At 38.3% G+C, this 24,187-nt stretch overlaps 1 protein-coding gene across 4 annotated transcripts; it reads left to right on the top strand.

Annotated features, from left to right (window-relative positions):
- Window positions 1-49: 49 nt before the first annotated feature.
- On the top strand, window positions 50-21,937 carry HELQ (helicase, POLQ like). Of its 4 annotated transcripts, none has more exons than XM_026112135.2 (18): window positions 53-432; window positions 874-1,609; window positions 2,139-2,317; window positions 2,937-3,137; window positions 4,168-4,240; window positions 5,597-5,694; window positions 6,263-6,361; window positions 7,078-7,223; window positions 8,071-8,310; window positions 9,305-9,446; window positions 9,777-9,881; window positions 10,441-10,660; window positions 11,740-11,897; window positions 13,490-13,588; window positions 13,865-14,038; window positions 17,589-17,702; window positions 19,941-20,075; window positions 21,731-21,937. In XM_026112135.2, the coding sequence occupies exons 1-18, from the start codon at window positions 277-279 to the stop codon at window positions 21,815-21,817; spliced, it is 3,162 nt and encodes a 1,053-aa protein (XP_025967920.2). In that variant the 5' UTR covers window positions 53-276; the 3' UTR covers window positions 21,818-21,937. The 4 variants fall into 4 exon arrangements, with proteins under 4 accessions (XP_064366387.1, XP_025967921.2, XP_025967920.2 ...); XM_026112133.2 differs by having other exon boundaries at window positions 54-453; XM_026112136.2 differs by lacking the exons at window positions 17,589-17,702; window positions 19,941-20,075; window positions 21,731-21,937 and adding an exon at window positions 14,218-17,582 and having other exon boundaries at window positions 52-453.
- The last annotated feature ends 2,250 nt before the right edge of the window (window positions 21,938-24,187 follow it).

Here is a 24,187-nt window from a genome sequence, read left to right on the forward strand (position 1 = left end):
AGGCGACTGGCTCTTTTCCTGTCACGTGCTTCTTTTCCTCATTTCTTATTCGGTGGCCTCGGGTGGTGGTGAGGCTGGTGGCTGCGCGCGCAGCAGCGGCGGCTGTTGGGGGCGGCGCCCCGCTGGGGTGTTGCTGCCCTCGCCATGGCGGTGCTGCTGCCCTGGCGTGTCCCGGCCGCCTCCCTCAGCCCCCGGGCCCTGCCGCTGGCGCCGGCCTGACGCCCTTCGCACCGCTCCCTTCTCGCCCCCGCCTCCCTGCCGCGCCGTGAAGCGGCGATGGCCGAGCCCGGCCTCGCCGTGCGGCGGAGGAGCCGCCCCGCCTCCGCCCGTAAGAGAAGCCAGGCCCCAGCGCAGCTTCACCACGCCGCCGCCTCGCCGCTGGCGAGCAAGAGGCTCAGCCCCGGCTTCGAGGAGGCCCCGGCGGAGCCCCCGGTACGGGCCGCCGAGGGTGAGGTGGGTGCTGCCCCGAAGCGGAGGGGAACGGGCAGGCAGGCGCCCCCCCCCTACCCCCGGGAATAGCAGGGACAGGGTGTCTGGCTTCCCATAAAAGTGGACCTGCATGGGATTGGCCCGGATGGCCTTGCCCTGTACAAGCTGTAGATGCGCTTTGGTTTTAAAACACGATTTTTAAAAAAACAGTTACCAGTAGCAAGTAGTTGTATAGGCATAACGCTTATAGATAACTTTTCACCAAGGTAGAAATACTCATTCCTTTGAAAGTCAACTTGGGTATTTTTCATAAAAGAAATCAAGGGCATGCTTCCCTACTAATTTTTAGATGATTTTTTGCATCTGTGGACTCAGCTATGTGAGTTCTCTTGTACAAACTGTTTTTGCTTTGGAGCAGTAATGTTTACTATTTTATTCTTACAGTGTAATAATGACAGTGAAGAAGACATGTTTGGTGACTATGATAGCTTTTGCGGAAATGACTCTTTGTTAGCCCAAGTTGATGATATGGAGCAGGTGTACCTGCGGGATAAAGATACAGATATTAAAGCTGCTGGAGAGTTCATGCTTGGGAATCCTCAGTCAGGAAGTGATCAAAGGAAACAGTCTGATTTTTCTACTTCAGCAAGTGCTGCTGTTCACAAAGTTGAAAGAGATGATGGTTTCCAAAGGAATGAAAATGACCTAATAGATAACAATGAAGAGCCAGGTGATGTTATTTTAGATGAGCTGCCATCATCACAATTTTTGTATCTTGAGGAAATGGATGAGCTTTCCTCTGCTTCCAAAAATTCTGCAGGCACAAAAAGGAATGATAACTACATGAATTCTTGCTTGGACAAAATCTCGAGTCCGTCTTTTTGTCATGTTGCAGAACAGAGGGATGGAAATACTGAAGTTTGCAAGGGCTCCAGGTGTGACCTGAGTAAACAAGAGAGTCTCAAAGATCATCTGAAAAGTGCTATGACTGGAAATGCCAAAGCTCAGACTCTGCTGGTTTCTAAGACCAAGCAGCTTAAAGAAGCTGTTTTATCTAAAGAGATATGTGTTGCTAGAAAAACTATCGAATCATCTTCTGATGATATTGGCCCTTTTTATGGATTACCTAGTAAAGTAAAAGATCTCCTCAGACAATTTCGGGGGATTGAAACACTTTATGGTAATATCACTAAAGTTTTCTTCAAAAAAACAATCGTCTTGTTAACAAAGTGTTTCTCATTTGTTCCTTTTGTTTCTAAAAATTATTATTCAATAATGTTTCCATCTGTCATTATGGAAGCTAAATATTTGTGTTTTGAAGAATTTCTTAGATTGTTGTGACAGAATTTTTAGTTAATGTCATCCATCACAACTAAGAGAGAACTTAAGAAATGTTGGAACTCTAAAGGTGGAAAGATAAAGTAAGTTATAGCAATGTTTAAAATAAACCACATAAGAACATGGGAAAGGGAGTTGATCTTTAGAGGGTAAGGGAGGTTGGTGTGACATAGAAATTCATTTGTTGTGTGAAATACGACAAGGCAAAGGTTTTGGAAGGCTGGATCATTGGAATTTTTTAGAGTTTTATTAATGCAAAACATTCTAACGCTAAGCTTGTAATATTTTTTTGTGTTACAGATCATAGGCATTTAATTGTTCATCAACATGCACTGAAAAGAGGGTTAGTAATTTTCTTTCCAATTTTGCAGAATGGCAGCACGACTGCTTAACATTAGAGTCTCTGCAGCAAAGAAAGAATTTAATATACTCGCTACCAACCAGTGGTGGAAAAACACTAGTAGCTGAAATTTTAATTCTCCAAGAATTACTCTGCAGACAGAAAGATGTTCTGATGATCCTGCCATATGTGGCTATTGTCCAGGAAAAGGTGTGGAAACACTGTTTCTGATATTGGTTATCTTCTGTTATTCACATTGTTATATAGCTGCTTTTAGCTCTAATGTTAGGAAAGGGTCTTATTTCAAGCTTTTGTCAAGTTACAGGGAAACTACACCTAAAGCATGTCTGTGATTTAACATAAATATAATCCAGGAAGTGAGTAGCTGCTCTCTTTTTCTAAATCGGATCTGGATCTCAGCAATTTTATAGCAAAACATATTTTGATTATTTTCTGAAATGCTGAGTTAATGAGTAATGTGAGCTGAACTTTGAAATATTAGTGCTTTGCAATGTTACCTGTTCTTCTGCAGGCTTACACATTTTCCTCTGCTATCCACCTTGCCAATGAAATAGTCTAGTAATAAAAGCTAATATTTTTATTGGATCTAATAAAAGTGACTTTTGGAGAACAGTTTTAATGCAAGGTTCATAATGTTTATAAGTGCTTTTGCAGTTGGAAGAGGCATAGCTAATATGGTTTCGCTTTCTCAGAAAATACTTCACTGGGATCTGGGTAGGCTGCATGCATGTTGAATTTTGAGACAGTTGTGAAATCCAAGATAAGCATGAGTTTGTCCTCTAATTGATACTTCTGTATTTTATTATAGGTTTGGGGTTTATCAAGTTTTGGGGTAGAATTAGGTTTCCTGGTTGAAGAATACGCAGGAAGTAAAGGAAGATTTCCACCAATCAAGAGGAGAATAAAAAAATCCCTATATATTGCTACTATAGAAAAAGGACATGCTCTAGTGAATTCCTTGATTGAAACGGAAAGAATTGATCACCTGGGTCTAGTCGTTGTAGATGAGGTTTGTTACAAGATTTAAAAAATTATTAGCAAATAGCAGTTTTTTAATTATTTATTGGATTTTGTTATGTGTGTTTATAATGAGATAATTAGTGTAATTTTAGACTACTGCACTAGTACTTAATGAACTGTAAACTTGAACTGAAACAAAACCCTCTATTTTTGAAAGTTATTTTATTGTATTGAGTGAAGTATTTGAGTGCCATATCAGGGCAATAGATTCTATGTTGAAATGTCTATCTTAGAGTGGTTGATGGTAAATTATTTAGCAATTCTTTGTCAATTTGGCTTCAGCAAATACTGGAGTAGACAAATGATGAAGTAACTTAATCTTAGGACATACTTTACAAATCCTGTAAATTTTTAACCCTGAAATTGTGTGGCTGGTAATGATAACTAAATTAAAGTATTAAAAGGAATGCATCAAATCACTTTGGATTGGAGAACTGGTCTTCATTCTGCTTTTGTAGTAGTCCAACTGAATTCTGCTACTGCAGCTAGATTGGAGGATCCTGTTACAACCTGTAGCATCTAGTGTAGGTGAACAGTATTTGTATACTACTTTAGGCTGACTGAGCTCATTTAAATACATTGGCTTCTAAATGGAAGAAGATTTAAGTTCTGCTTTTTTCTGGTAATAGTTGGCTGTTAAGAAAATATCATTACCTTCCATTGAAAACATTGCTTACAGCATGGATTGTATAAAATTGTTTTAGGCTGGCTAATGTAAAGATCTGTATGCTAATTCTTTACTGCTAGGAAATGCCTCTTTTTGTGACCTGTGTGTGATCTAACCAAATGGAAGGCAAATCTTGTTAAATACACTTGCTTTTGAGTCTATTTTTCTGTGACTTTTGAATACATGTTGTTCTCGTGAGGTGATCCTTGTAGAAGATTAACAGTCAAAATTCGCCAGGTGAATGTTGAAAGGAAGCCTGACACAGACTTTATTGTAATCAGAGTTGATAGTTTGTTTCCAGAAATATTCTTAGCCAGTAATCTCTCCTTTTCTTTTTTGTTTCTGTCCACAGTTACATATGCTCGGTGAGGGAAGTCGTGGCGCAACGCTGGAAATGACTCTTGCAAAGATTCTTTACGCTAGTAGTAAGTTACGGCTGCAGTTAACATTACTAAAATATTGTAGTGATGGAATAGCTAGAGAGAAAAGTCTGTTTTCGCTTTCTAGATTTTTTGTTGCTTTCGTTTCTTCTGAAAAGTGTTTTATTCAGTACCAATGTTTGTAATTTTTAACCTGTAAAGATGGGCTGAGTATTTTTGAGGCTTCTGTGATAGCTCCTCTGTCAGAAATTCTGAGTATTGTGTCAAATGTCCCCCCTTTGTTTGCAGAAACCCCTTAGCCCTTCCAATTAAATGTTTTCATACAGACTTTTGTGGGTTTCGAGATATAAGCCTGTAAAGTGATGAGTAAGTGTTTAATAATAAAGCTCAGGCTTTTTTAATAGCTATTGGATTTTTTTTTCTTGCATTTTCTCTGTATGCAAAAAGCACCATGCAGCCTGATACTGAATCTCTGGACTGTTTCTCAGTATGTTGCAGCCTAGAGGAATCATCATGAAAGACGTTTGTTTAGCATCTTGTAGGGTGTTGAAATGCATGAATCCTACTCACCCACATCTCAGCTCTTTATGATCAGTCTTCTGGAGTACACACACAAATGATAGCTTATGAATATTGTTGGAATATTTTTACTGTTAGAATAAATATGAATAAAAGGATAAATTTCACTTAACTCAGTTAAAAAAAAAGTTAAAGCAGTTTTGATATGATAAGAGGAAATGCTCTCCTTTCATTTTTGTGGATCTGTAGAAGGAATTATTGGGAGGACATGTCTCTGTGTGTGCAGCTATCAAGGAAGACAGAAGTCTTTTTTTTCGGGTTATAAAATTGGTCATGTTTTTCTTCATATTTTTCTTACTAAAGGAGCTGCATTCATGATGAAATTTTGCAAACCTCAACTGATAGAAGCAGGTTTCTGCCTTCTGATGTTGTTGAGTGGACAGACATTCAGCATCTCCACATGAGGGATAGCTTTAATGGGGATTTACGTATTCTGGGAAAAAAAAATACAGAAACGAATTACTCTTTGTAAAACTTCATATGATTTTAAGATGCAGCTGCTCAGTGTTTAATTCGTAAGATTTCTTCTTCATTGTTACTATTTATTTTTAAAAGCCAAAGTGTCAGGTTTCATGGGGATATAACTAGGAAATATTACCTGAGATCTAAACATTAGGAAAAAATCCTACATCCACAATGTATTTCTTACAGCTCTAATTTCTTTCATTTTTGATAGTATTGCATTATTCTGGGCACCCTCAATCAGCCTAGCTCGTGAGTCAATAGGCAATAAAGAAAATGCTTTTCTTAAATAATTAACTGAGCAGCTGTGTTACAGAAGCTGAGCACGGCAAAAAATTAATGTCAACTTCTCTTTTACAGAAAATACGCAAATCATTGGCATGAGTGCAACTTTAAATAATGTTGGAGACCTGCAGAAGTTCCTGCAAGCAGATTACTATACTAACAATTTTAGACCGGTCTGTACACAAGCTGCCATAAATTAGTAAATAGCATTTTTGACATTAAAATTACAGCAACTTTGTTAAGGTCATATCACAGAGTTATAAGAATGAAGTAATATGATGCCTGTTACTTGTTGGAATTGTATTGATACAAAAATCTTTACTACTTTTCATAATTTGCTACACATACTAGTACATTGTGTGTACTAATGTATGTACAAGTGTAAGTACCTTTATACTGTTGTGATTACAGTACTGTTAAGTGATTTGTCATTTTAACTAAACCAAACTTAAACTAAGTTTTTAAATCATTACGGTTCATGTGATACAAAGTTTCTGTCACGTCCTTTCTTATATTTAAGAAGGCGCTTATTTTGTCATGTCAGATTTAGAAATGTTAACGTTTTAAAAAGAAACTGTTGATGGGGGAGTGTGTGCTTGTGTGTGCATGCAGATATATATATGTATGAAGTGTTACGCTTTGAAAGAGACATTAACAACTCCTCAGTACCAGCTTAAAGATTGCAGAGGAGACTAGCTCATTTAGCTAATACTTTACTGCTTCTTTTCTTAATCCACTAAGGTAGAATTAAAGGAATATATAAAAATACAAGATACTATTTATGAAGTTGACAGCAAAGCGGAAAATGGCTTTACTTTTTCACGTCTCCTTAGTTTCAAGGTAAAACCAAAGTGTTTAAAGTTAGTTTCTTTGAACTGTTTTTATGAAATTATTTTTTACATTTTTGTTTAGTGCTTTTACAACACAAATTACTGTAGCATGATTTGTTCATAATACCTATGAGAAAAATGGTAGCCCGGGGGGGGGGGGGGGAACCCTTTAACATACCAAATGCTTAAGTTTTTACTTTTTTTTTTTTCCTGCATTTTAGGATAAAGAGAAGGGGTATTCTCCTGTTTTTTGGCATGTGAGGAACAGTGGGCTTGAGTATATCAGTTACCTAACTGCTAAAGGTCATTGGATAGGTTTTCTCAGCAGTTAATTGCTCTTAGGCGATAAAAGGAGATATTTATTTGTTACCGATTTTTGACTGCATTCTAGGGATTTATTTTAGTCTTCTAGGGAAAAAAAGAGGTGACAGACCACCAGTAGCAAGTGACATGACTATGGGGTTGCTAAGTGAAACTTGAGCATTAAGGAAAAAATAAAACAATTGATTGTTGCTTCCCTGTGTCCCCTAGTTCAAGTTGGGTCTGATGCACTGTTTTTTAAGTGAGGAACTGAGAGTAGAGAAGCTTATCCTAAAAATTCTTAAAGTTATGTCATGTTAAAGCAAATGGGACTATTCTAGTGAAGCAGAGAACAGGTACTAAGTATTTGCTGGTTTTATGACTTGTAAGATAAAAATAAACGTACATCAATCTGTTTTATGATAGTATTCTAGTAATCTGGAGAAAGCAGACCCTGACCACATTATTGCACTGGTGACTGAAGTTATTCCAAAATACTCCTGCCTAATCTTTTGTCCCACTAAAAAGAACTGTGAGAATGTGGCGTCAATGGTGTGCAAGTATCTGAACAAGTATGTTTCTCTCATTTTATTAATTATACATGGAGAATTTGGTCAGAATTTAGGATTTACCTTTGCTAGCATAAATGACCTTCCCTTGTGATGAGAACTAAATACTTTGAATATAGGATCAAAGTTATTAACTACATAATTTGTCAGAAACTGTTCAAGGCTTCTTAGTAAATTTGTTGCCAAAACAATTTCAACTTTTGCCCAAATGAGTTGAGCAAATAAAGAACAAAGGAAGAGCACTCCAAATGCATGCAAAGAACCAGTGTATTTAATTTGTGTTCTGATGGCCCTGTTCTCTGCAAGTTACTTAATATATAAATGCTTTTTCTGTATCACAATTGGTGCAGTATTTAGTCATATATATCCTAGTCCATTCATTATCTTTGTTTCGTACATACTTTGAGAATATACAATGTAAACTCCAATCCAGACCTCACTAACAAAGAAAAATTATAATGATTTATTTCATTTATGAAAACTTCTCTTTGGTTTCAAGCCTGATGTGATAAGCTTATAAGGGTCTAGCAGGTTAAATTGTATTCAAGAAATTATATTAAAATATTAAGTTTCCCTCACCATCAAAATTGAAACCATTTTTGGTATTTTCATAAGCTTAACTTGCAGCTGATGCTGGTCCTCTTCCCATTCTTCAGTGCACTTGATAGCCGTATCTAGTCAGTATTGATCCCATTTATACCCATGCTTCCAAATAAGGAAACAGTTCTAATGTTGGGAACTTATTTAGCCGCGTGTATTACAAAAATAGACAGTAAGCATGTATTTCTTGTTTTTTTTAAGGTAGTTATTGAATGATTGAAGTCTAAAACAATGCTTTTCTTCCTCCAAGAGAATTTAGAGCTCACAGGGAGAAAGAAAAGCAAGATCTCATTAAGAACCTGAAGACTATTGGAAATGGAAGCATCTGTCCTGTTCTGAAGTACACCATTCCTTTTGGTATTGCCTATCACCACAGTGGCCTTACTAATGATGAAAGAAAAAGTATAGAGGAAGCTTATTCTGCAGGTATCCTATGTCTTCTTGCTTGCACAGCAACTTTAGCTGCTGGTGTCAACCTACCAGCTAGAAGGTTAGTCATTCAGAAATGTTTTTCATGGTTTCTTTCAATCTTGCATTGTTAAAAAAAACTTTAAGTTGGAAATATCAGTGCTATTTAAGTATGCTTCTGCTTTCATTACTGAATTGCAGGACAAAATGATTTCATTAATGCAATTCTGGGCAGAAATAAGACCGCAAAGTTTGTTTATGAAGTGCGAATCAGTAGAAAGTCTAGTAGAATGCATAGTTGAGAAATACTTCTTAAAAGAAGATTAAGGAAGCTTTGAGATAGACTGAGGATATTCTTCAATATTTCAGTGATTTTACATAGAAGAAAGTCAGTGTGGTCCTTTAGATGCTTTCCTAAGAACACTTTTTAAATCCTGAAATAAATCCTTTATAAGGAGATAGAGTTTAAACAAATGGTTTAACACAAACGTGTAAGCGTATATCATACAATTCTTAGTTGCATGGCTGCCGTACTCTTTATGACCCAGGACTGTGTGCTCATAATCCAGTTTTTTGTGTATGTGTGTTTGGATAACACATCTGAGAGGAAAAACAATTTTCGTACAGAAAACTATTGTTTCTTTTCAGTATTACTGATCTGTGGTCAATCTTGCCTTTTTTTAGTAGGATTTATTCTGTATCTCAGTGGTTTTCAATCTTCAACTCAGACCTTTGAATAGGTATAAATACTGTTCCCAGGGACTCTGCAATAAGTAAAGAAAAATGGCTTATTTTTCCAATAAACTTGAATTTGTTAAACATTAGCAGTTGTAGCCAAAACTGTTGATTTGCACTTCCGTTAAAACAAAGTTTGAAGATTGGTGTTGGGACAGGTATGCTTAATTTTTTTTTTGTCTTATTTTGTCAACATGAGGCATATCTAAACTTTCTCTTAAGGAATAGGTATTCCAATTGTAAAATCTTACTGCTGCTTTAGTAGTTTTAGTATGGAGCATAACTTTCCAAGGGGCCTTTTTTTCTTTTTTGGCTTCCCCTCACCTATTTTTTTTTAACAGGGTTATTTTAAGAGCTCCTTATGTTGCTAGAGAGTTCCTGAAGAAGAACCAATACAAACAAATGATTGGCAGAGCTGGTCGAGCTGGTATTGACAGTGCTGGTGAAAGTATTCTCATAGTACAAGAAAAAGACAAACAGCTGGTAATTTTTACAGAACTGGTCATTTAAGTCCCCATAAGGTGATGGGAATAAGCTGATGGGATAGAGAGAAGGAGCTGAGCTTCTTAGTTTTTGTAACTTTTTCTGTTGCAAGTATTCGACTTCTGTTACACCTGTTAATTACAGGATTTTTTCTTATTACCTCTGTCATCTGTGGTTTAAGGTTTCAGACATTAACTGTAAATTTTAGATGTCTACAGTTATTTTCTGTATAAACAAAAAAGTGAATATCAGCACTATAAAATGAGTGTGAAACTATTGTGTAAATGAAATATTTCCCCTGAACTAAGATATTTCTTGCTTTCTTTTTAGGTTCAAGATTTAGTTAACAGTCCTTTGGAGAACTGTTACAGCAATCTCCTGCCTGAGTTCACGAAGGGAATACAGAGTCTGTTGTTATCTTTGGTTGGATTGAAGGTATCAGTTAACTCTTTTCTGTAAATAATTTGAGAAGCATTTGAGAATGTAAAGGAATTCTTATCTGTTTTTTATAGGAAAAGCAGATTTTTTTTTCCACACCTTAACTTCCAAGAAATTCAGCTGGCTTCTGATCAGATGAGGACGGACAAAGTTGTGATTAGTATTCTTATCTAACTTAGCTATCAAATAATGCTGTAATATTAGTTCTTCATGAGGACAAGGCCAAAATTATATCTCCCTTCTGATAAACAGTATTTATAATATTCCATTTTTGATACATGGTTTAGACTACCAAGAAGCAACAGTAGAAACAAAATAACCTAATGCAATAACTAGAATAATAGAACAGATGAACATATACTTCCATCAGATCCTTTATAGGTAGACTGTCTACTGTTGTATTTGTTATCATGTCATTCTATATAGACATACAATTAACAGGATAGTGAAATGTCTCTGTGTTCAGTAAATTGTTTTGGATGGTTTTATGTTTCATGTTATGCATAATGACACTTGCATTATTTGAACATGCTAATCACTTCCAAAACTGCTATAGATTGCAGTAACCCTTGAGGAAATCTACAGTTTTATGTGCTGTACGTTGCTGGGTGTTCAGCAGCAGTTGCTGTCTAAAGAAAAGAGCCTCTTGGATATAATTAAAGAAGGGGTAAAAAATCTGATAGAAAACGGACTTCTAAAAGGAAAAATATCTGAAAAGGACCATAATTCCCAAAGTATACTAACGATTACACAGTTGGGTAAAGCTACATATAAAGGTAAAACATTTTTTCATTCTCATACTCTCTTTATTTCAACAAAACCTTTCATCTCCATCTCCATTTGGCATGACTCCCTATCTTCCTTCTGAAATTGCAATGAAAAATATGTACAGTGCCTGTTTTGATTAAGTGATGTGGTGGACTGAACGATGATGGGAGCAATGAATAGTCAATGGCTGAATGTGGTGGGAATGAACTGGAACACATCAGTCATGATGGAAGTCAGACCAGACCTGTACCAAAAAAATTAAGGATTCAGTGCTTTGATTTGGCGATTACAGTAAAAAGTAGTTCACATACTTGATTTACAGTGATGCGTTTTTATGGATATTGTAAACAGTGGGGGGGGGTTTCCTAGAAGAAAGGTAAAAGGGAAAGGAAGCACATGAAATCTAGGCCAAATGTGATCTAGAGTGAAGACAGTTTATCAGGAACTTCTGTTTTAAATCTCATAACATAAAGACAGATCATGGAAGATGATTGGAATAGGGTGTCCAAATCTCTGAAAGGCTTCTACAACAATGTGCAATTAAGTTTTGGAGCATGTTGCTCCAGAAGTTCGCTCAGGTCAAGAGAATTCATGAAGATTCTGGAAAAACATACATACATGTCAATTTGTGCAAGTCGGTGACTGCCTTTTCTCAGTTTCTCTGTTCTAACTTACTGATTATTACAACAAATACTCAACTTGCAGTTCTTCCTTTAATTTAGATGAGTTAAAAAAAAGACAGTCTCTGAATACTCTGTATAGTATGGATAGGTGCCTTTGGCCAAACAGTACACAGATTTCCAAATCCTTGAGCTTTAAACTTTATTTTATCAACAATAGGCTTAGGCACAGTGGATGTTCAGTTTGGAGGGAAATAACTCCTATGATTAAACTATGCGTACTCAGATGTTGAGAGGACACGACCAATCTTGTGTTTGTTGCCAAAAGACTTTAAGGTAGTAATTGAGGTGCAAGGCTAACATTTTTTGGAAAATGTGGAAAATAAACTGCCCATGTTGAAATGTATTTATCTATTGTATATCTGATAACTCTGTATACTTGTTTAAAATTGTAATAACTATTCTAGGATCTATAGACTTGGCATACTGCAATGCTCTCTACAGAGACCTGAAGAAAGGCTTGGAAGGCCTGGTTCTTGAGAGCAATCTTCATCTTCTCTATTTGGCAACTCCATATGATATGATTTATAACTGTAACCCGGATTGGATGATATACTTGAGACAGGTGAGAACTGACTTTCAGACATGGATCAAGGTATATATTAACTTTGCTCATTAATTTTTAAATTATCTAAACTATAAGGAAATGTAACCACTGGAGTAACAGTTTGATGAAAAGGTAATGGTATATGTTGTTTTATTTTTGGTCATACAGCTGAAGTGTGTTCAAGAGAAAGAATATGCAGTATGAAACTGATCTCTTCAGTTCCCAATATTCCACATCCTAGCATTAACCGTGGTGCTAGCCTAGCTATGACCAGAATCTGACTGTTGAATGTTACACAAGAGTTCACCATAAACCATTTACACTTAACCATATCATCCTGGTCCTGCAAGGAAACCCTGGTTCAGTCAGTCATAAGCTGTCTTTTCCTTCTGATGCTGTTTTATTTCATCCTTGGTTTTGCAAGCAAAATCCACTAGTAAACCTAAGTCTTCAGTCTTTCCTGTTTCATATCCCAGTTTTGTCCTTAACTGCAGCTATAATTTCAACTGTTACCTGGTGACCCATACCTTCCCACGGACTGCTAGGGTTATATCAACCCTGACAGCACAGCCCTCATCCTAGTCTTGTGCACTTTAAGATCCATCAATTGTTCAGGTATTCCCTCTCTTGCAAAGTGTAGTACACTAGGGACAGAAATAAAATATGTGGTTATATTTTGTTTAAGTAGGACAGTTGCAAAAGGGATTGAAAGTTACAGGCAGTTCAAACAGGCAAAGAAATTGCAGGTCTCTGACTACAAGCAAGTCAGTTTAATAGCTAGCCAAGCGTTAGATGTTTAAAAACACTATTTCACTTTGAGTAATAGACTTGTTTTCTCTAATGTGCTTCATAAGAACTAAATATCTGAAAATTCTTGAGAGATCTTGGAGTGTATGCAGAGCAATTGTTAAATCTGTAGAACATGAAAAATAGTTTCTGACTTGTTTGATTGTACAGCCAGTTACTTGTGAAATATTTGGTGAAACTGGAAGTAATCTTCTGGGTGATATAACCTAGTATTAGCATTGATTAACCTTTGAAGAGAGACCTTAAATCAAGGAGATGTTTTTATGTAGATGACACTTTAAAAAAAAAAAAAAAAAAAAAAAAAAAAAAAAAAAAAGCACATGGCAATAAGGTGATTGTAAGTTCTTAACTGTTTTTACCTGTTCATCTCCAATTTTGTATGAACATAGTAAACACTTTTACTGAGGGGAAGGTAAAAAAAAAAAAAAAGAACCCTGCTGTGTGCACGTTAATGCTAAATTAGGATATGCATTCAAACAAAAAACTTTCATACCTGTATACACACCAGGAGTTTATCAATTTAACAGATTTGTTTATATAATTCTTTATACTAGTGGAATAGTTCTCCTTGAAAAGGAATCAAAAATCCAGTTTTTCAGGGAGGAAAATAAGGGAAAGCAAAATGATGTGCCTCAGTGTGTGCAGGTGGCTCTATTATACACATTTAAAGATGAATTATTTTTTATATCTAGATAAAGCCCATTCACATTGCCTGCAGCTGTTCTGATTTGTAACACTTGTAACTTTTAATGAGTTTTTAATACAGAAAATTGATTTTGACTGTAATCAGTCTTCTTTTTTAGTTCAACCAGCTAAGTGCAGCAGAGCAAAAAGTAGCAGATATTGTGGGAGTACCTGAAAGCTTTATTACAAAAAAGGCTTCTGGTCAAGCCATCAGAAAGGTAGGCTGAAAGCTTATGATTCCTAAGAGAAAACAGTGTAATCTTTTCATTTGAATATTTAGAAATGTTAGGTAACTTTTCTGCTAGTATTTTTTTTAGTGTTATAATTGTTCTTTCAATAATAAGGTTTTTAACCTCATCCAATTGGTTTTCTTAATGTCATGTAATATATTTCAGATGTAACATAATATACATTTGTTTATATATGTAAAGAAATTGTTGCATTATCAGAACATCTGGAATTTTGTTAGCTCTAAATTTTAACTTTCTTCCTAGAATGTGGACACTGGTATTATAAACAGGCTGTACCTGTCATTTGTTCTTTATACCTTACTGAAAGAGACCAATGTGTGGAGTGTTTCAGAAAAATTTAATATGTCTCGAGGATATGTGCAAAGTCTCCTTACTTCTGCTGCATCGTTTGCATCTTGTGTTCTACATTTCTGTGAGGTAGTGTGTGTTAAATATATCTAAATACCTTTGGGATTTGTTTTGCAAAACAGTGAATGTTTTTCTGTTGTGGCATATTAGAACTTAAAACAGATGTTATATTTCACATTTCCTGTGCAGAACAGTGTATATTTCCTGTTCAGAAAAGCATGACAGAAAACACTAGTTTTCATGTGCAGGGCATTGATCATGGTGTCAGAAAGTGCTGTTAATCACAGAATCACAGACTGGTTGAGGTTGGAAGGGACCTCAGGAGATCACCTAGTCCAATCCCCCTGCTCAAGCATTCAGGTGGGTTTTAAATATCTCCAGAGAAGGAGACTCTGCCACCTCTCTGGGCAGACTGTTCCAGTGCTCTGTCACCCTCACAGGAAAGCAGCTTTTCCTCATCTTCAGATGGAACTTCCTGGGTTTCAGCTGGTGCCCGTTGCCTCTCGTCCAGTGGTCCTGGGCACCACTGAGAAGAGTCTGGCCCCATCCTCTTGACACCCTCCCTTCAGATACTTGTACACATGGACAAGATCCCCTCTCAGTCTTCTCTTCTCCAGGCTGGACAGGCCCAGCTCTCTCAGCCTTTCCTCACAGGAGAGATGCTCCAGGCCCCTGATCATCTTCGCAGCCCTATGCTAGACCCACTCCAGTAGCGCCACGTCTCTTGTCCTGGGAGCCCAGAACTGGACACAGCAGTCCAGATGTGGCCTCACCAGGACTGAGGTGGGGGGGAGGATCCCCTCCCTTGACCTGCTGGCAATACTCTTCCTCATGCAGCCCAGGGTGCCATTGGCCTTCTTGGCCACAAGGGCACAGTGCTGGCTCATGGTTAACTTGTCCACCAGGACCCCCAGGTCCTTCTCAGCAGAGCTGCTCTCCAGCAGGTCAGCCCCCAGTCTGTGCTGGTGCCTGGGGTTATTCCTCCCTAGCCTCCTTTGTTGACCTTCATGAGGTTCCTCTCCACCCAACTCTCCAGCCTGGCCAGCACAGCCCTCTGGTGTCTCAGCCACTCCTCCCAGTTTTGTATTGTCAGCAGACTTGCTGAGGGTGCACTCTGTTCCTTCATCCAGGTCACCGACGAATAAGTTGAACAATATTGGACCCAGTATTGACCCCTGGGGGATGCCGCTAGCTACAGGCCTCCAACCAGACTTTGCATCACTGAGCACAACCCTCCGAGCTCTGCCTTTCAGCCAGTTCCCAGTCTGCCTCACTGACAGCTTGTCTAGCTGTAAAATGTAGCAGAGAGGTTATTTATTTTGCTCTGATGTGCATAAAAGAGTTGAAAAATGGGCCTTGGCCTTCCTCATTGCATCTCTGCATGCTCTGACAGTGCTCTCCTATGTTCCTCCCAAGTGATCTGTCTCTTTTTCCACATTCTGTATACTTCTATGGCCCTAACCTATGGGATTCATCCAGGTGTGTCCCTGAAGAGGCCAAAGTTTGCTCTCCTGAAGTCCAGGGTTGCAATCTTATTGCCCTGCTTCCTCGACCCAGGATCCTGAACCCTACCATCTCATGGTCACTGCAGCCAAGGCTGCCCCCAACACTCACATCTCTAACTGGTCCTTCTTTGTTAGTACAACGTCCAGCAGCACACCTCTCCTCTTTGGTTCCTCCACCACCTGTGCCAAAAAATTATCATCAGTGCTCTGCAGGAACCTTCTGGACTGTTTGTGCCTAGCTGTGTTGTCATTCCAGCAGATATCAGGGTGCTTGAAGTCCCCCATGAGAACTAGGGCCTGTGATTGTGAGGCTACTTCCAGCTGCTTGTAGAAGGCCTCATCGCCTTCCTCTTCCTCATCAGGTGGCCTGTGGTAAACAGCCACAACGGTGTCACCCATGTTAGGCTGCCCTTTAATCCTTACCCATAAGCTCTAGACTTGTTCTTCATACACCCTAGGCAGCGCTTGATACGTTCCACTTGCTCTCTCACATAAAGAGCAACTCCACCACCTCGTCTTCCTGGCCTGTCTTTCCTAAAAAGCACGTAGCCATCCATGGCAGCATTCCAGTCATGCGAGCTGTCCCACCATGTCTCTGTAACTGCAATGAGATCATGGCCCTGTGACTGCACACACCTCTCTAATTCTTCCTGTTTATTCCCCATGCTGTGTGCACTGGTGTGCAGGCACTTCAGAGAGGTAACTGAGCGTGCAGGTTTGCCAGGAGGGGTGCAAGAGGATCCTCCATAGCCAGTGTCACATATGTGCTTCCCCAGCTGCATGCACCTGCTGGAGGCATCCCCACTTGAGCTGTGTTTTGCTGACTACCCTGTTTCTGTAATGCTCCCCTTCCCCCATCTTTCCTAGTTTAAAGTCCTCCTTACCAGGCTGGCCAACCTGTTGGCAAAGACATGTGTGCCCCACTTAGTGAGGTGGATCCCATCTCTCCCCATCAGTTGTCGATCTTCAGACAGGGTCCCATGGTCGTAAAAACCAAAACCCTCTTGCCAACAGGCAGTTGTTAACTTGGAAAATCCGTCTATTTCTCCTTCCATCCTTCTACCTTACTGGCAGGATTGAGGAGAAGATGACCTGGGCTCCCAAACCCTTGACCAACATCCCCAGAGCTCTGAAATCCTGTTTGATGTTTTCCAATTTGCCCTTGGTATCATTAGTGCCCACATGGAAGAGTAGCAGAGGGTAATAGTCTGACACCGGGACAAGCCTTGGCAGTCTTTCCATGACATCTTCTATTCAAGCCCCTGGTAGGCAACAGACCCCTCTAGAGACGAGGTCACATCGGCAGGTAGGTGCCTCTGTCCCCTGCAGCAGAGAGTTGCCCACAACAATCACTCGCCGCTTCTGGGTGTTCCCGCAAGGCACAGGGTCTGTCGGCCCAGTTGCTTCCCTTGAAGCCATGCCCAGCTTCTCCTCAACCTGGAGGGCACTAAACCTGTTCCTCAATTGCAAGTCTTCAGGAGGAGTGAGAGCCTTTCCCCTCCTACGAGAAGTGACCGGTTTCCAGCTGCCTTCAGGTGTTATGATATGCAGTTTCACACAGCACAGAGCCCTCTGGCCCTCCCTGCGGCCTGAGACATGCAGAGCTGTATCTGCTGTCAGAGGGTTTGTCTGGGTCGAAGCCTCTGACACAGCTGATTCAGGAACTCCAGCAGCTACTGGGGAATGTGCTCTGTGGTGTGTCATGACCATATCTGAGGAAGTGTATACTAGGACTGGAAAGGAAGATGCCTCCTTGCACCCTTCTGCGCAAACTGCTGCACAAACCGCTGTGTCCGTTTGCTGCCTCAGTGAATGAAACAACTGACAGAAGCTTCCTTTTCTTTCTCTTTGAAATAAGATCATCTAGTTGCAGAATGTCATCCTAGGAGAACAGCTGCCTTGGCTTGTTCTTTGCTGCTTCATTTTTTTAAAATTTATTTTTAGTTCTTTAGAACTGTCTCAGCTTTGGAATGTTTAGCAGAGGGTAACAACAGATAACAGCTTCCCCCTGTCTAAAAGCCAAATATATGCTCGTTGCCTTAGAGTAGTTTAGAGTGTAGAACTTGAGCTCAATTTCTTTCAAATTGTTTTTCTGATTTTTAATCTCTTTTCAGGAGTTGGAGGAATTTTGGGTGTATAAAGCCCTGTTGACAGAACTTACTAAACAGCTGACCTATTGTGTTAAGGCAGAACTCATCCCTCTAATGGAAGTAGCAGGGGTTCTAGAGGTTAGTAAACCTGGCTTTCTGTTCGTGAGCTCTTAAATGTGAACTTCTGTGTTAAACGTATTACTGCATCGCTCAACTATCTCTGGAAGACCAAAACAGTGTTTTATTAAGAATTTAGTATCACACAAAAGTCTTACAGTGTTTTGGGGGGTCAGGCAAAAAAGTATCTAAATGTTCAGAAAACGTGAGCTAGAGCCTATATTTTTCTTCTGGGTGCTACCGCAGCAACAGTGAAAATGTTGTAACTGCACAGTAATTTAGAGCCATATACTCAACCAAAAACCAGAATCCACATTACTTTTGTAGTCAGGAGTCTTCACAGTTTATGGGAGCAAAGAGGAATAAGAATTAACATTACTTAAGTTAGAAAATTCTCACAGATATGGGATGTTGTACTGGGAACTTGCATTTTTACAATAACTTTTGTGATGCTATGTGCATTTTAAATAAGAAATTCAGCTGGCCTCTGAGCTGAAGATTCCTATTCAAATAGAAGATGTTTTGGGGCCTCAGTGCAAGGCTTTGAGTAGCCCCTGGACTTCTTTTCAAAATGATCTAGCTTGGCTGTTCAGCATATTGTGGAATCAGTTTATCAGCAGACCTTTTAATTTGGTGGCAGTAAGGTTTTATTCTGGGAGAAACTAAAGAGTGGCAAGGAGTGGCAGCCTAATCCTTTTCATATACGTATGTACATGAAAGTTTCAGGATTTGATGCAAAGGGGAATGCAAATCTCTCTCTTCCTGGCTCAAACTCTTTATACGGGAGCATTTTTCTGTGTAAAGGCAAGATAAATCAGGACTGCATGGTTCTGCTGAAGTTCTGTGCTTTTCAAAATTCTTGCTAACATCATGTTACTTATGCACTGGATTTAAAACTATATTGAGGGATGATATTTATAGCAGACTGTAATCTTTAACAGACAAGATTTGCATCAATTTCTGTGGAGGAAACTGCTAAAATCAATGCTGTGATTACTGGAATGAAGGAGAAACTTGTTCATTTTCCCTTTTCATGAAAATAGTGTTCAAAAAGCAACCTAAAACCGTTCCATGAAATTAAAGTCACTAGTGTGGAGATAACTTGGGCCATCAGATATACTGTGCACACAGTAACAGGAAAATAAAGCACAGAAAATATTTGCTGGCAATTATTCTTTTGTGACGTTAACATGACACCTCCTTCCCATAATTGAATGTTTCTGGTTCTCAGTTACCATAGAGAATACTGAATTGTCTGTAGGCCTTTCTTGGATGCTTTATCAAAAAAAAGGGCCTAGGTAGTTGCCATTGAAGATGTTTTTTTTTCTTTTTCTCTTGAAAGAAAAGAGGAAAAAAGCCAAGGAAATAACATAAATGACCAGGTGCTTGGAGATGTAGCACTTGGTCATCAAATTGCTAAGTTACTTTATAACTCAGCATACAAAAGTGTTTATTTACTTGAGTTTATACCAAAATGTCTTTCATGACTGGACTGGAAGTGCATTTATTTAAACTTTGTAAAGATATAGCACTATTAGTTACAGAAAGAGATTTTCCTCCAGAAGCCACCTTTGCTTAGCAAATATTTTACAGCTGCTTTGCCTCCTTTCATCACGACAGGACCAACCCAAGTAAAAAGTAGCAGATAAAACTCCCTAATGGTCACAATCTTTCAATTCCAGAGAATCTGTCCTGTATATGTGAGTTCACGGCCATGTCTTTGCACAAAACTACAGAAATAAAAAAAATGGTATTATCCATAACACTAAAGGAAAAAAAATGTAATTATAAGCCTTTAATAGGAAAGTGTAGCTTTTCTGGACTTCTATGGAAGCTTGTACGACTATCTGTTGAATTGCAGAAAATTAAGGACTAGATTTTTCAGATGAAATCAACCCTCATTCATTTAGATACCTCTAAAAAATGTAAGATGGTCATTCCTGTCAGTGACAGTGAATGTGAAAAGGAAGATGACAAGAGAATGCTAAAATCAGTATTAGTGGGCTCAGAAAATAATGAGAAATGTTATTAAGCTGTATAAGAATGCGTAGGGAAAATGCTAGGGGTTAATCTGTTTTTTAAGGGGTGGGCATGGATAGAGATTCTTATCAGAAGGTCAGCGCCACTGCAATGAGTATTTGTGTTCTTCAAAAGCTGAATCAAAAGGGTTCAGATTGATAGGCAGAAATAGAGATTGCATGATGATTTTTATTGTCTGGTCTAATAGTTTTCTGCCGCACCTTAATTTTTGGCTTGCAGGCACGTGCAAAACAGCTTTATAACGCAGGCTACAAAACTTTAGCACACTTAGCTAACGCAAATCCAGAAACGCTGGTGAAGATGATTGAGCATTTGTCACGACGTCAAGCCAAGCAAATAGTTTCATCTGCAAAAGTAAGTAAAAATGTTATTAAAAAGACTGCTTCAAAACTTCAAACTATCAAAAGTGAAAGTTTGAGTGAAATTTGAAGTTAACTGAAGCCTACAGTTGGTTTTGGATATCTGAAATCAAAATTTTTGATCTGTATTAAGAATCTGTTGAAGTACTACTGTTCTTCATAGTATTGTTTGTCTAAGATTGTTACAAGAGTAATGAATTCAGGATTTGCTGACCTTAATGCACCCGAATGATAAGCAAATGTTAATTATTTTCTTCTAATAGTTTATGTACAGGATAGGGGAGAGTTCTGTTCTTTTTCAAGGGGGAAGTGAGGTTTAACAGCTTACCTGATAAAACATGGGAAGTAAATGACTACCCTCACCTTTCAGTCCCAAGTCATTGTAACTGAAAATATTTGTCTCTGGCAAGACTTCAGGACTCAGCCTCTAGAAACTGTAGTGGTAATCATGGTTAGAGAAGAACAGCATTTTCAGGGCTTTGGAAATTGAAACCAACAAGGTGTACACGGTTAACCTTACCTTCTTACCATGTTGCTTTTTATCATGCCCTGTTACCCATTCCTCCTCAGCTGTCTACCATTTTGAATGCCCGCTGATGGCCCTTGCCTTTGCTTCGTATTTGTCTGCAAGGCACACTTAGTGACTTAGGCACACAGGTAAATAATCGAAGAGAAGGAATCGGCTGCTGCAATGGCATCAGCTTCATGTTTAATTCAGCTAAAATAGTAAGCTATTCAGTAAAATAAAAGAATGCTTAGTACAAATCTAGGGATAGTTGGTATAAAAAACATGCAAATTGAACAAACTCCTGCTTTGTATATTCATACTGATTAAAAGTACTGATAGTGGGATTTAAATGTTCCTTCACTGAAGAAAAGTTTGGTGGTTTAAGGTTGTTGCAGCCCCTTTGCTGCATTTTGTGCTGCTATGTGAGCCAAAAGAACAGGATATGCACACATTCCTCATGCATTTCAGTGCCAAATCCAGCAATCTAGCTTACACTCTCTCTCACGCCAGGATATTAAACCAATAGTTAGCTCTAAGAGGAAGAGAGCTCGTATGTTTTACCCTACAAATTCCAGTGGTGAGTGGTCTCCATCACTGCCAGTAACAAACAGTTCAGGGTAGTAATTGAACAGTTGCTAATATTCATGTCCTACATGCCTTATATTAAAAACTGTACTTCTCTTACAAGTGTTTCATAAAGCAAGAAGTCTGCAGTTTGACAGGTACAATGTATGAATACTTATATTAACATTGAAAATAAATGGCTTAAGTTAAAAATGCTTTTGGTAAAGGTACTAGATAAAATGGTTTATGTTCTGTTAAATTTTGTGTATTAGTTAAAACTGCAGGACTAAAAAAAATGAATTAGTATGTATTTGATGAATTTTGTAGCTTCTCGGTTTTAGTGTTTTCCATATTGGTATGCAGTAAACAGTAAAATATCAGCAGTAGTACCTGTGAAAAGGTTACAGTCCTTTGAAAAAAAGATGCCTCTGTCTTGCTAGCAACAGCAGAATTTTTTTTTTTTTTTCCATTCTGAAAGACCCAGGTACAAGCTTGGAAAGAGCACTGATTTTTATGCTTTCTTGCAGTATAACAAATGCACTTGTATTTGTTTCCTAATGATTTGATTTTAATTATAGATGCTGCTGAGTGAAAAAGCTGAGGCTTTACAAGAAGAAGTTGATGAACTGTTAAGGATGCCTACAGATATCCCGGGGGCCTGCTGACCAACTTTTTTATTTAAAAAAAAAAATCATGAAGCAATAGAATTCAAATACTTTTACTTTTTAACTTTGTCATGTATAAAGCTGCTGTTATTATAATAAATATTTAAAGTCTTTTCTATACCTCATTTTTGTGTGAATTTTTAATCCAAATTACTACTTGAAAAGTAAATTTCATTTGAAGGTTCTGATTATGAAGCTCTTCAGCAATAGATTGGAATCAAAAGACATGATATTAAATTCAGCCGGACTAACTGGCTGGTGCGTGCTTTTGTAAACCTAGAGCTGAGGTCCATACCTGACTTCTAAAGCATAGTAGAATTTCTTTTCATTATAAATCCTCTGTAGGACACATATGCATGAGTGAATTACTCCAAAATTCCTACTACTTGCAGGAATCCCTGTCCTCTAGGCATAGTTAATAGAATTGAGAGAAATAGAATTCTAAGTCATAATTTGGAAGTTTTGCCAGAACTGTGTAAGAAATTCTAAATGATTCCTAATTTAAACATTGTTAACTGAGGTAAATATATTTGTATTCAGTCTTTCCTACTATACCTGGAAAGACAGTTCATTCAGGATGCTTCTGTAACAATCTTCCAAATATGTTGTGTGAGATATAAATGATCATGAAGACATCTGCAGAGTTTAAATGTCGGTCTTATATGTGATAACTTACTATTAAAGAGAAAGGGTTAAACAACTGTTTCATTTTCCCGAAGCCACATCAACTTCCGAGACTCCATGAGCACATGTCAGGCATTCTAGTTAGGTTTTGAAGGGTGGGTCTGCCAGGTTCCTGCTGGCACAAGGTTAGGCTTCTAAAAGTAGTTTTGCAAATGTTTTTCAGCTGTGATGTAGTAAACTTCTTTACATGACTAATATGTAGTGCATTATAATTTTACAGCACTGCACACAGTGACTTGAAAGCCAGCTGGTGACCAATATATTGTCAATATTAAAATTTGACATTTTTATGTAAAATCAGTTGGCCCTTTTTTCAGTAAAGGAAACCTAAGATAAAATTTAATAAGCATTGCCTTTTTTATTCAGTTCTACCATCACATTTGTGTTGTGGCTCCGGAGATAAGCAATGTTTTAAATCAGATAGGATCTGCTATTATGTTTGTATTGAAGTTTACAGTAAAGAACTTGAGGTTGAACACTTGTCCAAAGGTGGTAGTGACGGGAAAACATTTAAAAGGTTATATATAAAAGGTGACACTAGAGAAATCCTAGGTAGTGAGTAAATCACCTGTGTTGGCCTTCATTTAGAAGAATCATTCCTTTAAGGCTGCAATTCTGATACTTTGTACTATGGCTTTAAAAGTTGAGGTAAGTGAAATATTTAACACTACGTTCAGTATTAAACCAGGCAAAGAACTTCAAAACTGCGAATTTCAGAGACAGCAGGAGTCATTTGTACAGAACCTATGTTTGCCATGCCCTGAGGTTATCTAAGTATGTCTTTTAATGCTTCCCCTTTTAAATAAAACAGACTGTGATGAAATGATGGCTAATATATAATAAAAATTGATTGGTTTTACATTTAAAATAGCTTTAAAAGACAGAAGCTACATACTTCAGCATGGCTGTGAGTGCATCTCAAAGCAGTTGATGGAACATTCCTGAGGGAAAATCTTAGTGATGCCTTTAAGGCCGAACCAACTGCTCTGAAGCTTTGTTGGTTTGCTTGACTATTTTCCTCAAAAGTTCGCAACAGTCTTGCTTGGAATTTCATAAACTCATGAGAAGTGTGGAAAAAAAATCGGAGTAAGTTAAATGACTTGCTGTCGGTACTTTGTTTTTGCAATAACTGATGTGGAGGAATTAATCTATTAATTGCTTATACAAGTAATTAACGAGCCATTAACTGCAGTCACGCTTAAATATGTTGTTTGTACTTGCTTTTATGCTAATTTTAAAATTGTGTACTTTTTTTTTCTTATATTGGAAAGGGGGAACAGCAGAAAAAGAAGTCTTTGAGACAGCTGTGCATATTTGGTCCCTGTCCTCACACTGGTTGTTAAGTTGATGCACAAGCACTGCTGCAAGATTTTGATGAGGTGTGTTTAGGAATTAAGCGTATTCTGTGGAAGAACAGCCCCTTTGAATAATGTAGCAAAGGTTTCTATGCGTTGGAAACAAGCAGACGGATCCGGTTCTTCACAGGGTCAGTGTGGGAGGAAGATTAGGTTGGCATTTGTCATCTCTGCTCTGTTTCTGCAGGCTGTGCTGTGCCAGATGGGTGATCGCAGCTTCCCCAGGCATTCTCTGACCATGACCTTTGCTGTCCTCAGCAGTGAAAGGAATGAGACTGCAGTCGGTCAAAATTCTGCTACAGAAAACCTGTCTTTTTTTTCCTGAAAAAAA

The sequence above is a fragment of the Dromaius novaehollandiae genome, chromosome 4 (assembly GCF_036370855.1).
Source record: "Dromaius novaehollandiae isolate bDroNov1 chromosome 4, bDroNov1.hap1, whole genome shotgun sequence".
NCBI classification, from domain to species: domain Eukaryota; kingdom Metazoa; phylum Chordata; class Aves; order Casuariiformes; family Dromaiidae; genus Dromaius; species Dromaius novaehollandiae.